General features: G+C 40.9%; 1 protein-coding gene across 6 annotated transcripts in view; it reads left to right on the top strand.

The window, feature by feature from the left end:
- Positions 1-14,466, top strand: part of RYR2 (ryanodine receptor 2) — a 405,629-nt gene that overhangs the window by 234,788 nt on the left and 156,375 nt on the right. For all 6 annotated transcript variants that reach the window (XM_068155143.1, XM_068155152.1, XM_068155161.1 and 3 more), the window contains 3 exons: positions 7,041-7,188; positions 10,479-10,687; positions 12,569-12,743. In XM_068155143.1, the coding sequence (XP_068011244.1) occupies positions 7,041-7,188; positions 10,479-10,687; positions 12,569-12,743 (532 nt within the window). The remainder of the gene's footprint in view (positions 1-7,040; positions 7,189-10,478; positions 10,688-12,568; positions 12,744-14,466) is intronic.

Consider the following 14,466-nt stretch of genomic DNA (forward strand, 5'->3'; position numbering starts at 1 on the left):
GTTTAACATGATTTATTTTAGCTCCTTCCAGGGCACATTCTGACAGGCATTCCAACCATTTGTGGCTACGTTTTCTTCTACTTAAATGACTAACTCCAAATCAAATTCCAAAAGACTACAGCAATGTTTGTGTTACATAAAATAAAACGAAGATAAAGTTGTGTAATAAAATATATAGGCTTTCTCCCCCCCCCCCCAATATGTTCTGAATCCAAACCCAAAAAATTATATAGAATTTTTATGTGTTACCCAGCTTGGACAAACTTATCAACAAGCTTGATTTTGGAGGTGTTTGGTTTTGTTTGTTTGTTTGGTTTTTTATTTACTCTGGAGGACATCTGATTTTCTTTTAAATTACTTGGTGAACCAGTAGTTGCTAGATACACTCTGTACAAAGCAGTCTAGTGATAAGCATTAGGCTGTCAAACTTGTAAAATTCTGGCAGAATTAAAAATCTTAGGCTGAATTGTCATTCTTTTAACAATCTGCACTACAAACCAGTAACTTTTCAGTAGTGAATAAGAAGAAATAAATCTTAATATGAATTGCAAATGTACTCAATAAAAATTACTACTCCTAGCTAATCAGCTTTCTGGCTGACTTGATTGTGGCTGTACAAAGCTCAGTCACTGTATTGGATCATTCTCTTGATTAGCTACACTTAAACCACAGAGGTGCAGAAGATTGTTAGTATAAAAGCTCATGATGAGTATAACAATAGTAGCTCTTAATTCAACGATAAGAAAACCATTCCAAATGTAGATAGACATACAAGAAAAGAAAGAACAGAATTATTAACAAAAAAAATCCCTTCTCATATTCTTATTTAAAGTAGTTAGCCACAGTCTTGAATGGGTGAAAAAGGTCATGATATTAAATACAATTAGACCCAATTAAAAAAAGTCTATAAAATTGAATTAAAATTTTGTGTGTCTTTTTTTTTTTTTTTCCCCTCTAATTTTGTGCTTAGGCATTTTTAAAAGCACTTCTACTAAATTTCATTATCATACATTGTTATCAGTTGATTGACTGTATGTTAATGTGTATTATTGGTTGCTATAGCAATTAACAATGCATTAGTCTATCTGTATATCATGGATTAGAAGTTACATAACTGTTGTTCCAAACTTTGTATTAATACTTAAAGACTATATTTTATAATTTCTTTTGGACAATGTTTGAGATAAAGTTAGTTCTCTTTTTATGTCCTTTCAAAGACAAATAATTGAACACATGGCATTTCATCAACTTTCTCCAGTAGGTTCCGTGGGCAGGGCTAGACATGGTGGTAACTCGCCGCAATAACTCCTTTAAAAAGTCAGTCTCGACTCAGACTGAGGGGGAATATAAGCAGATAGGTAGGTGTCATAAGCAAGAGGTAGGTGTCCAGGCATCTAGCTGCAGACAGTGCTGGAGCCTGGCACTTGAGATGCAGGACAGAGGGGACGGCTCCTGCTTTAGGTGTGAGCAGATCGACTGTCTGCTTAGCCTGGTGGCCAGATTGAAGGACAAGGTTGCTAGATTTAGAGATGTATGCAATTGCAGAAGGGTGACGAACCTGAGTAACCAGGCTCTGCAGGCCCCCCCAGCAGAGGCCAGTTATCCAAAAAGCAGAGGGGAATGGATGCAGGTTCCTATCAAAAGATGCAAGGTTAAACCTCCTTGCCCCCCCTCAATCCCCTCACTGCCCTTGGAAAACAAGTACGGGGCATTGGAGGTTGAGGGTGAGGTGATTCTGATATCGAAGGACACACCATCTGGGGTTTTCCCTGTGGCAAAACAGCCTAAGGTGAAACAACCTAAGGTGAAACAGCCTAAGCTTAAACAGCCTTCCCCCGGCATCAGGACTTGCTCCCTTAAAAAAAAGAGGAGGGTAATTGTTATTGGCGATTCCCTCCTGCAAGGAACAGAGGGCCCCATATGTCGGCCAGACCCTACTCACAGGGAGGTTTGTTGCCTTCCAGGAGCCATGGTTGGAGATGTTACCAGAAGACTGCCTGGTATGGTGCAGCCCTCTGACTATTATCCCTTGATAGTTATGCAGTTAGGGAATGATGATGTTGCAACCAGAACTCCCAGGGCTATCAAAGATGACTTCAGGGCCCTGGGAGATCTGGTTGAGGGATCAGGGGCACAAATAATTTTTTCGTCTATACCCTCAGTTGCAGGTGGGAATATCACAAGGAACAGGTCAGCAGCTGAAGTCAACAAGTGGCTTAGAGGCTGGTGCAGGCAAAAGAATTTTGGGTTTTTCGATCTTGAAAAACTTTCTGCTGCACCAGGCATGCTGGCAACAGATGGAGCACATCTGTCCCAGAGGAGGGGTAAGATCAGAGTGTACAAGAATGGCCTATCCCTCAAAGGGAAAAAGATTCTGGGGAGGGAATTGGCAGGTCTCATAGATAGGGCTTTAAACTAGTTTCGAAGGGGGAAGGGGTTGAAACCAGTCACCCCAGGCTGGGGTCTGGGGGTGATAAGCGAGAGCCAGAGGTGAAACCAGCAGCCCGGATGAAGTGCATGTACACTAATGCACGAAGCATGGGCAACAAACAAGAGGAGATGGAAGCCTTGCTGCAGCAGGAAAGTTATGACGTAGTTGCCATCACAGAGACGTGGTGGGACGACTCACGTGACTGGAGCACTGCAATTGATGGCTACAGGCTCTTCAGGAGAGACAGGCAAGGAAGAAGGGGTGGAGGGGTGGCCCTGTACATCAGAGAGGCGCTAGATGCCATTGAGACGGCGATTAAGGACGATCGGGTTGAGTGCCTGTGGGTAAGAATTAGAGGGAAGGCCAACAGGGCTGACATCCTGGTTGGAGTCTGTTATAGACCACCCAACCAGGAGGAGGATGTTGATGAGTCATTCTATAGGCAGCTTAAGGCTGTCTCAAGATCGCCTGACCTTGTTCTCATGGGTGACTTCAACTTGCCTGATATCTGCTGGGATCTTAACATAGCAGAGAAGTGGCAATCTAGGAGGTGCGTAGAATGCATGGAGGACAGCTTCTTATCCCAGGTGCTGCGAGAGCCTACCAGGGGCAAGGCTATGCTTGACCTCCTCTTCACCAATAGGGAAGGGTTGGTGGGTGATGTGGTGGTCGGAGGGTGCTTAGGGTCCAGTGACCACGAGATAATTGAATTCTCATTATTTGGTCAAGCTAAGAGGGGTAGCAAGAAGACCTCCACTCTGGATTTCCGGAGGGCGGACATCAGGCTACTCAAGGAACTAATTCAGAGGGTTCCTTGGGATAAAGCCCTTAAAAACAAAGGGGTCCAGGAGAGCTGGTCCTACTTCAAGGAAGAACTGTTGAAGGCTCAGGGAGAGGCTGTGCCAATGTGCCGGAAGATGAGCCGCCGGGGCAGACGGCCAGCCTGGATGGTTAAAGAACTTTTAATGGAACTAAGGGAAAAAAAGAGGGTGTATCACCTTTGGAAGAGAGGGGAGGCAACCCGTGAAAAATTTAAGGATGTTGCTAGGTCTTGCAGGAAGAAAATTAGGGAGGCAAAAGCGCACTTGGAGCTTAGTCTGGCCTCTGCTGTGAAGGACAACAAAAAGTCCTTCTATAAATACATTAATAGCAAGAGGAAGGGCAGAGACAACCTCCACTCTTTGGTGGACACGGAGGGGAATGTTGTGATAAGAGATGAGGAAAAGGCAGAGATACTTAACACCTTCTTTGCCTCAATTTTTACTAGCAGGACAGAATGTCTTCCAGACAGCTGGCCTCCAGAGCTGGCTGCAGGAGCCAGGGAGCAGCATAGTTTCCCATTGTTCCAAAATGGGGTAGTTGGTGATCTGCTCAGCCGCCTGGATCCCCACAAGTCCATGGGACCAGATGGGATCCATCCTAGGGTGCTGAGGGAGCTGTCAGAGGAGCTGGCCAAGCCGCTCTCCATCATTTTTCAGCAGTCCTGGCTCACTGGAGATGTCCCAGAAGACTGGAAGCTGGCCAACGTGGTGCCCAGACACAAGACGGCCGGTTGGATGAGCCAGGGAATTATAGGCCTGTCAGCCTGACCTCAGTGCCAGGCAAGATCATGGAACAGGTCATCCTGAGTGCAATAACACAGCACTTCAAGGATGGCCAAGGGATCAGGCTCAGCCAACATGGATTTAGGAAGGGCAGGTCCTGCCTGACCAACCTGATGTCCTTCTACGAGCAGGTGACCCGCCTGGTGGATGTGGGGAGGCCTGTGGATGTAGTTTACCTGGACTTCAGCAAGGCCTTTGACACCGTCCCCCATAGCAAACTCCTGGCCAAGCTGTCAGCCCATGGCTTGGACAGGAGCACTCTGAGCTGGGTTAGGAACTGGCTGGATGGCCGAACCCACAGAGTGGTGGTGAATGGTGCCACATCCAGCTGGCAGCCAGTCAGTAGTGGAGTCCCCCAGGGATCAGTGCTGGGCCCCATCCTCTTTAACATCTTTATTGATGATCTGGATGAGGGCATTGAGTCTATCATCAGTAAATTTGCTGATGGCACCAAGCTGGGGACAGGAGTTGATCTGCTGGAGGGTAGAGAGGCTCTGCAGAGAGACCTCGACAGGCTGGACAGATGGGCAGAGTCCAACGGCATGAGATTTAACACATCCAAGTGCCGGGTTCTGCACATTGGCCACAACAACCCCATGCAGTGCTACAGGCTAGGGTCAGAGTGGTTGGAGAGCAGCCAGGCAGAGAGGGACCTGGGGGTGCTGGTTGATGGTAGGATGAACATGAGCCTGCAGTGTGCCCAGGCGGCCAGGAGGGCCAATGGCATCCTGGCCTGCATTAAGAACAGTGTGGCCAGCAGGAGCAGGGAGGTCATTCTGCCCCTGTACACTGCACTGGTTAGGCCACACCTGGAGTACTGTGCCCAGTTCTGGGTCCCTCAGTTTAGGAAGGATGTTGACTTGCTGGAACGAGTCCAGAGAAGGGCAACGAAGTTGGTGAGGGGCTTGGAACACAAGCCCTATGAGGAGAGGCTGAGGGAGCTGGGGCTGCTTAGCCTGGAGAAGAGGAGACTCAGGGGTGACCTTATTGCTCTCTACAGCTACCTGAAGGGGGGTTGTAAACAGGCAGAGGTTGTTCTCTTCTCCCAGGCAGCCAGCACCAGAACAAGAGGACACAGTCTCAGGCTGCACCAGGGGAAGTTCAGGCTGGAGGTCAGGAGGAAGTTTTACACAGAGAGAGCGATTGCCCAGTGGAATGGACTGCCCGGGGAGGTGGTGGAGTAGCTGTCACTGGAGGTGTTCAGGAGGAGACTTGACAGGGTGCTTGGTTAGATGGGTTAGTTGATTAGGTGGTGTTGGGTGATAGGTTGGACGCGATGATCTTGAAGGTCTCTTCCAACCTGGTCTGGTCTGGTCTGGTCTGGTCTGGTCTGGTCTGGTCTGGTCTATTCTATTCTATTCTATTCTATTCTATTCTATTCTATTCTATTCTATTCTATTCTATTCTATTCTATTCTATTCTATTCTATTCTATTCTATTCTATTCTATTCTATTCTATCTCTGATGTTAATGTGAACATTCTTATATCAAAGAATTACTCTTTTTAACATTTCAACATGTTCAACATTTGTTTGCTCCATTCTTTGGCCCAAATTAAATGTTGGAAAAAGGAGGATGTCAACTTAAGTGTTTGAAATAGATATGGAAAGTAGTCCCCTCAAATAGTCCTGGTGTTGACCCCATCACTGTCCTTCTCACAGAATATAACTGAAGCTGATACGATGTAGTAATTTGCATTCTCGGCAATGCATTGTCTTTATCTTTCTCTTAATCCTTTTAGCATATAGGTAATGCTTGTCCCACAATACTAATTGTCCTAGAAGGATCACTGATAGGTCCAATTTTCCTTAAGCAGTGGATAAGAATCATACCTCAGTATTTACTCACCATAAGGCAAAAGGCAAATGCCCTAGCATCTAAGCATCAAAAGAGAACAAAACATGCCCAGAAGTATTTATCAGAATGAATGTGCTGTTTCTTTTCTGCCTTTAAAGAAATAAATAACTAAACAAACATCACATACATTCTTAAAAGTAGAACTCTAATGCTATAAAAGAAGTAAGATACTTACACCGGAGGAAATATTATCTAAAATAATAGGCACTATTCTTGCACGTCTTGATAATTCTGACCAATCATAAAGAAGATATTGGGAAGAACATAGGGAATTCTTTTTATCATTTCTCTCATTACCAATGAACACTGACAGGATGTGAGAAGAAGCTGCAGACAAGAAAACAGTCCTCTGAGTCACAAAAAGAAATAAATTGTTAGCCATATAAATAATCCTGTTACACAGTGCTTTCAAATAAAATAATTTTGCACTAAATGAAAACCTAATCAGTGTTGTGTTAATCAACCTGAATTACAAATACTAAACAATACTAGTATATTAATTTCTTTCGGAGGACAGGTTATATTAAATTACCTGTTACAAAAATTTTGCACATTAATAATATTTTTGCAAGACTCTGTTTCGGAAAAACACATCTTTTAAGTATTTGACATAGGAAGGCACAGGTTTATTATCAATTTTATTAATTGCACATATTTATTAATATTTTTTTAGTTGTGTTTTGGTTATTCTTTGGGTTTTTTATTTTTTTAGGGATATAATTTAAATAACAAACTATATATTTGTGGTACAGTAATGTCTCTGAGCTTTAGTTATGTACTAGCTTTTTGTTAAGGTAGATGCTTCATAAACAGTGTATGGAATACAACCCTTTTAATTTTTCAATTAAACTATTTGCATTTATCCTTGTTCTTATAGTTTGTGTTGTTATCCTATTAAGGAATTTTTATGGAAAATTAAAGCAGATAAAAGCCACACGGTTTCGTTTACCTGTTGCTTGCTTTTCCGGTAAATTCAGTATCATTACTAGTTTCTAGACTACTGCAACTTCTTTGAATCCATTCTCTATTTGCAGTTTCATGATTTCAGTTGGTATAAATACAATTTTTATACTACTGTTATATCACAATATTATCCTTAAAACAAAGCACACTTTCTGAAATTGAATGGATTTTGCATACTTATGCAGGATGTAAAAAATCGACGAAACCCTCGCCTTGTACCTTATGCTCTTTTGGATGATCGGACGAAGAAATCAAACAAAGATAGTCTTCGGGAAGCAGTTCGCACCCTTCTAGGCTATGGTTACAACCTGGAAGCTCCTGACCAAGATCATGGTAATTAATTTTATTCTTTTATTCTTGGAGAGAAAAAATAAAAAATAAAATCCATTCCCCTACTGGATTTGTTGGTCTAACAAAACAATCTGTTTACTTTTCTCATCTTTGACTCTGGCCCCAGTGAGGCAGCGGACTTCTCTAAGTCTGGTCTGGTCTGGAAGTAGAACTTTGCAGTCCCTTCAAAAGTGAATCACCTATGACAGGGACACACCTTCTTTTTTTTTTTTTTACTGAGGTTGTTTTGATACAAGCCATGGACCAACTTAGCCTCTGTGCCACCTCCAATCTAGGTGGATCTTCATCCTTGCTGCCATGTGATTTTCCCTGCAGAACAGCATATCTGCACTGCAAGAGCACCTGGGAAGGTGAGCTCTGAATCATGTGCCCCAGCCTTTTCTTGGCAATGAACTGATGGAAAGATTTACATTTTTTTTTTTTTTTCCTTAACTTATGATACAAAGATTGTGGAGCTGGTTCAGTGCATGAAATGGCTAATAAAATGTAAAGAACACAATTGCAATCCTTGCATCTGAAAAGTGTCATCAATCCTTTAGCAAATTTCCCAGAGGAAAGGACCAGAAGAGCAGTGTCCCACGAACTGGTCTTTCTTAAAGACTGGAATTGCACTCAGCAAAACATTCTTATGCTTATTTGGGGGATTTAAATTTTACCGTTTATGGACTTCTCAAGTTTTTGAAATACATGGCATACAATCTTGTTAGCCAAAATACATTTTGTTGTTAAAGGATTTAGAGCCCTCTAGTGGTGTTCTGGATTGCCATTCATTAATTTTATTTTAAACATTGATTTACAAAGCTTTGTGGTGTAACGTTTTATTGTTACTACTTACTGGTTTCCAACAGCAACGATATTTTCTGCATTGCTTAGAGTCTAGAAAGCATTAGGTTACTAAGAATCTAAAAAGACAATAGATTTTTAATTCCCATGCTTTGTGGTGGTTCACCAATTGTATAGGTGAGGTACTGACAGTCTCCAAAGTGTCTTTAAGGGATTAACTGTGTAGACTATCAAAGGGAAAAAATTACTGATAAAGAATTATGTGGCACAGAGTTCCAAGTTGCTTACAGGAAACATAATGCACCTAATCTGACTGAAGTTGGGCATTTGGTAGCATGAGAAGGGACAGTAAGTTTCTGAGGGACATAATTTTATAGGTTAATCAAAATACTGGGAATGTGGACTTTGACATGGCTGAAAAGGCAGAAGAGAAAGTGAGACATGCTTGAGTTTGTACCAAGCTCAGAAGGAATTACTATGATCAGACCAGAATACTGAATTCTCAAAGGCTACACAGGCTTGCAAATTAATGGGAAAAGAAACAATGGGTTAAGCATTCTGTTTTCTAATGCAAAACCAGACAGTGATTAATGGATAGAAAACAGTGTAAAATATGAGAATAAACTATTTAGAAAAAATGAAGGAAGAAAGATCAAGTGTTTGATTCAGCATTGCTTTTAAAAATCTTCTGTCTTTTTGAAGTGTAGCTTTATTTTTTTTTTCAAGCTACCTTCCAGTTTGATTTCATACTAAAATCCTGGAAAGAAGTGTCAGAAACAGGCTGCAAGACTGTGTAATACTTAAGGAACAATGAAGGACATTTGTGTGTATTCACTGTACAAGGTGGTACTTAAAACTATTGTAGCAGAAAATAATGCAATAACCCTTTTTCCCCCCCTTTTTTAAGTGTAGAGTGGTAAAAGGCAATTCAGTGAGTAAAAATTCACTATATATAAATATATAAAATATTGAAGTAAAGCAGAAAGAGAATATAGAAGTAAATGTTCAAAAGGATGTTGGGAGTGGCTGTCTTGAAGGTACAAGATTATTAGGAAGTCACCAGGTTTTTAGGTTTGTAAATGAGATTCCCCCCTGAGCTTTCTCAGGGCTGACCAGTCTAAGCTTTCTCTGCCTCTACTGGTAAGATGCTCCAGCCCCATACTCATAGTTTCATAGTTTCATAGTTTCATTCAGGGTTGGAAGGGACCACAAGGATCATCTAGTTCCAACCCCCCTGCCACGGGCAGGGACACCCCACACTAGATCAGGCTGGCCAGTGCCTCATCCAGCCTGCTCTTAAACACCCCCAGGGACGGGGCCTCGACCACCTCCCTGGACAACCCATTCCAGGGTTTCACCACTCTCATGGTGAAGAACCTCCTCCTCACATCTAGCCTGAATCTCCCCACCTCCAGCTTCATTCCATTCCCCCTAGTCCTATCACTACCTGAGATCTTGAGAAGTCCTTCCCCAGCCTTCCTGTAGGCCCCCTTCAGATACTGGAAGGCCACAATTAGGTCACCTTGGAGCCTTCTCTTCTGCAGACTGAACAGTCCCAACTCCTTCAGTCTGTCATCTTTATGGCCGTGAGCTGTACTTGTTTCAGTAAAGCAGTGTCTGTCTTACACTGGGGAGACTAGAACTGGAACTATCACTTCATATGTGGCCTTACTAGTACCAAGAGGGATCACCTTCCTGGACATACTGGCAAGACTGTTTCCCCTTTTCTGGAGACTTTCAAAACCCACCTGGGTGCACTCCTGCACAGACTACCCTAAGTGACCCTGCTTTGGCAGGGGGGTTGGACTTGATGATCCCTTGAGGTCCCTTCCAACCTCTAATATACTGTGATACTGTGATAATGCAGTCCAGGACACTTCTGTCATTCTTTGATGTGAGGATAAATTGCTGGCTTATGTTTTACTTGACTCAAGAATCCTAAGGTCCTTGTCCTCTGAGCTGAGCTACATTGTTGGCTGGGGTGTACTTCCCCAGGTGCAGGACAGCACCCTAGGTGAACTTTGTGAGATTACTGTCAGCCCAGTTCTCCAGCTCATTGGGGTCTCTCCAAGTGGCGGTGCAGCCATCTGGTACATCAGCTGCTCTTTTCAGTTTTGTGTCATCTGCAGACTTGCTGAGCCATTATCCAGGTCAAAACCAAAGATGTTAAACAGCACTGGCTCCAGTACTGTGTAGACCCAAATACCCCTCTTTCTTCTTTTCCCCCACCATGCTGGACGAATTAATGTAGAGTCATTTTCATTTCAGAGGGGTATCCAAGCATACTGGTTCCCTAGAAAGGGCAGGGTGCTTTCCCTGTAATACTGTTCTGGAGCCACTATCTTCTTTTCATACCTATGCTCAAAGAGATGCTTTGCCTTTTGTTTCCAATGCTTTCATTTTGTCAGTTGTTGAATAAAATACTTTCTGTGTTGTTTTTTTGTGTGGTTTTTTTCTCTACTTTTGTTTTGTTTTGTTCAACTTCACAGCAATGAAACTGGATGTGTGCAGTGGGCTAATGGAAAAATTCAGAATCTTCCGCACAGAGAAGACATACGCAGTGAAGGCTGGGAAGTGGTACTTTGAGTTTGAGGCAGTTACTGCAGGAGACATGAGAGTTGGATGGACGACGCCAGGTTGTCTGCCAGATCAGGAACTTGGCTCAGATGAAGAAGCTTTTGTTTTTGATGGCTTTAAGGTTTGTATATGTGCAGCTGTAATAATATGAGTAATTGCAAAATGTAACTTTGCATCTTACTCTGTGTATCGTTGCCTCAGTTACGTTCTCTTCTTTCATTTGTGTTTTATGAAATTGTTTTTCTCTCTCGTTGAGGGCCTTTGTAGAATATGGATGATCAATGTCACCTAAAAAATTAACTACCAGGATGTGGTATTTCTAGAATAATATATATTTTTTTCACAGCTTTACTGTATTTGTACACTGTATATAAAGTGTTGACAATGTAAATTACTCAAATTTAAAATATTGGCAGAGCTGTAATAATCAGTTTTAATTCTTTACTCTGCTGTTTTCTCCTTAAGGAGTGTCATAAGGGATTAAATATGATTAAGATTATTAGCAGTAAATGTTTGAGGCAAATTTTCATACAAGTTTTTTATAGGAATTCTAGAGTAACAAAGAATATACCTAGCTGTTCATGGCAATCCTTATTGGTTAGAGTAAATGAAGTATCATAGAATCAGTGTTTTTTTCCTCAAATTTAACTCTGCATGAGAGAGTAACAGACCAAAATCTAGTAGTAAAAATACATAGGGAAACAGACTATTTTGTATGTTACTGACTTTCATCAAAATAGATTGAATAACCCCTTTAAAATTTTTATTTCAGTATGAAGGTAAGTGCAACTGCTATCCAAACCATAACTGTTATTAAGTCTATTGATGACTCGTGTCAAAATGTTTCTTGTATCTTGTGTTGGCATTAATTTCCTTTATTAATATTAGAATATCTAACAGAATTCCTGTCTTTTCCTATCAGATCAAGTTCTCAAGTTATATTTTATTCATGTTGTTGGAATTTAATCTTTTTCCCAGTCTTGTGTTACATGAGGGAGGTGCTTTAAAAAGATAAATCAGAAGTTGATTTTGTGTGAAATCTGATTGGTTTACATAAACTACACAAGTCATGTCTTTACTAGAATAACTGTGTAGTAGTTTGCCTTCTGAATCTTAAGTTTTGACCCTTAGGTTTCAATCCACAGATCTATTTTTGATGCTTTTGCTTTTTCCGCTTTCTGTCCTTTTTTGGAGAGAGTGTTGACCTTCAGGATACACATAAAAGCTCATTGCTTTTGTAGAATTTTAAGGATGGATACAGAGGATAAAAATCTACTTGTGTGACATATGAATAAGGAACCTATTTGTTAACACTTATTTGTTTTATGTGTATTACAATAGTTCTTAGTAAATCTTAATTTATTTGAATTTCAAACCAAGACACCATCCAAAGTCTTTGCAGTCTTTAACTGGAAAGTCAGTCATATGAATCATTAGTCATGCCCCCAGCTACTCCAGAAGTTCAGAGTGTTTGTCCCATCCACACACAAATCTATTTCTTCCAAAACTTGGTATGATAGGAAGCTTAATTTATGTTAAGTACAACATTTTTAGAGCTACAATTAAGGAAACAATAAAGTTTGCAATGAATGTATAGGCTACTAAATTAAACAAAAAAACATTGCTTAAAGTTTGTGAATCAGCTATTTAACATTGTAATTGATAGCATATTGTCTTCACTGCAAGACTGTCATAGTTCTTCTGCAGCCATGCTCTTGCTTATTACAAAAATGTTGAAACAGTAATTTTCTCTGTCAACTTGCTTAGCAGCATTTTACGGTACTGATATGAGGGGTGCTTCCAAGCAGTTAATTGTTTGATTTCCATTTTCAAAGTCCTCTTCAAGTACTCACAGGCATTGTCTTGGAATGATATGCTGTGAAAGTGTTAATTTTACTGCCATCTTAATTCTGTGAGCTAATTATTAGTTGTACTACTAAAGGAGAAAGAAACACGTACATTATTGTTGGTACTATTTGAAATTATTTTAAATCCTTCTCAGGCACAGCGGTGGCATCAAGGTAATGAGCATTTTGGCCGCTCCTGGTTGGCAGGAGATGTTGTTGGATGCATGGTTGACATGAATGAGCACACTATGATGTTCACCTTAAATGGAGAAATCCTGCTTGATGACTCAGGTTCAGAACTTGCATTCAAGGACTTTGAAGTTGGTGATGGTAAGTACTGTAATATATTGTTCTGTTTGCTTGCTCGTGTTTCCCAGTTTTCTCTCTGGCTTTGTTTTAGCATACTGTCTGCTTGGTTTCTTCCCCCCCTCACTAACCGCACACCCCTCCTTCCTCACCCCACATCCCCACCCTAGGAACTACCTCTTGTCCTTTTCTCCATTTGATTGCTATCAAGCCTTTCCAAAAGAAGCATGCTAAATATGAGAGAAGCAAGGCCTTTTTCTGTGGTGAAGTTTGCAGCCACCATTTATGATTTAGACCTTTTCACTGTTTTGCAGAGTGTGTGGGGTGTCTGAGATTGCAAACCTTTAACATGCAGTGAGATACCATACGATAAAACAAAATCACAGAATGAATGTTAAATGATTTGATTTGGAATGGACCTTGCAGATCATCTAGTCCAACTCCTCTGCCATTGGCAGGGGCATCAGATTTTAAAATGCTACCAAATTCCTTTCAAATTAGTGAGAACATATGGTAGATAGTTGAAGCCAGCTTTAAGATTTTATTTTCACTCTTGGAGGAGAAATGACACCTGATCCAGGAAAAAGCCAGCTGGTACAAAGTTAGCTTCTGAATTTTTTTACTTAATTCTATACTAGCAGATTGGATTTGTGTCCATTGTAGTGTTCTTGGTGCAGCTTTCAGAGTCCACAAACTGTAGCTTGTGAGATTGCAAAAGATAACAAATGCTGGGAGAACTGGGGTTGTTTGGTCATGAGAAGAGAAGGCTGAGAAGGGATCATATCAGTGTCCATAAATAACTGAGGGGTGGGTGTCAAGATGAAGTTGACAGTCTCCTTTTGCTGGTGGCCAGTGATAAGTTAAGGAATAACAAGTACAAACTAGAATACAGGGGATTGCACCACCACTCAAGGAGACACTTCCATATGGTGAGGGTAATGGAGCACTTGCCCAGAGAGGTTGTGGAGTCTCCTTCTCTGGAGAATTTCAAAACCTGCCTGGATGTGTTCCTGTGTGGCCTGCTGTAGGTGATCCTGCTTTGGCTGGGTGATTGGACCAGATGATCTCTGGAGGTCCCTTCTGTAATTGTGAGGTTGTCAGGTGCCAGGTTGATTCTATAACACAAAAGTGTTTTTATTTATAAATTTAACTGTATACTTGTATGCAACTAGGTACATAAAAATTTAAGAAATTGCATTAATGTAGATAACAGCCTAAAAATTCTGAACTATGGTAATGTAAAAAGAAAAAAATATATAAGCTTTAATCTTTGCCTTTAATTTCTTGTAGGCATATATATTCTGTTATATAGTTAAACATATTAAATATTATTCTGTTAAACAATAAATCCATGTATGAGAGATAAAGTTAAATTTTGTGAAGTGTAAAAGCTGAAAATTATACTTTTGGGTTACTGATCACTGTTCTGAGGGGAAATACAAAACCTGAACCTATTAATTAGGCAGTTCCCTGCTTGAATTTTAACCACTTCACTTTTTTCTGGATTTCAGAGTATTTTACTTTCAGGAGTGCCTTTTTTCCCCCCCTTCTTCTGCCATGCCATAGGAATTAGGAATAACTTGATTTCTTTTTCAATGAGCTATTTGCTGCTAATTTTCTACATTCATGCTTGTTACTTTACTGCCTTTTTATTTCCTTTGATACTGTGATTAACATGAGAGAAAGTAATGTGTGAATTGGCTTACAATTAGTGGTATAGGCATTAAATTATAATAGTTTTCCAGTT

The sequence above is a fragment of the Melanerpes formicivorus genome, unplaced genomic scaffold (assembly GCF_026170545.1).
Source record: "Melanerpes formicivorus ecotype bairdi unplaced genomic scaffold, bMelFor1.0.p_v2 SCAF_2, whole genome shotgun sequence".
In the NCBI taxonomy this organism is placed as follows: Eukaryota; Metazoa; Chordata; class Aves; order Piciformes; family Picidae; genus Melanerpes; species Melanerpes formicivorus.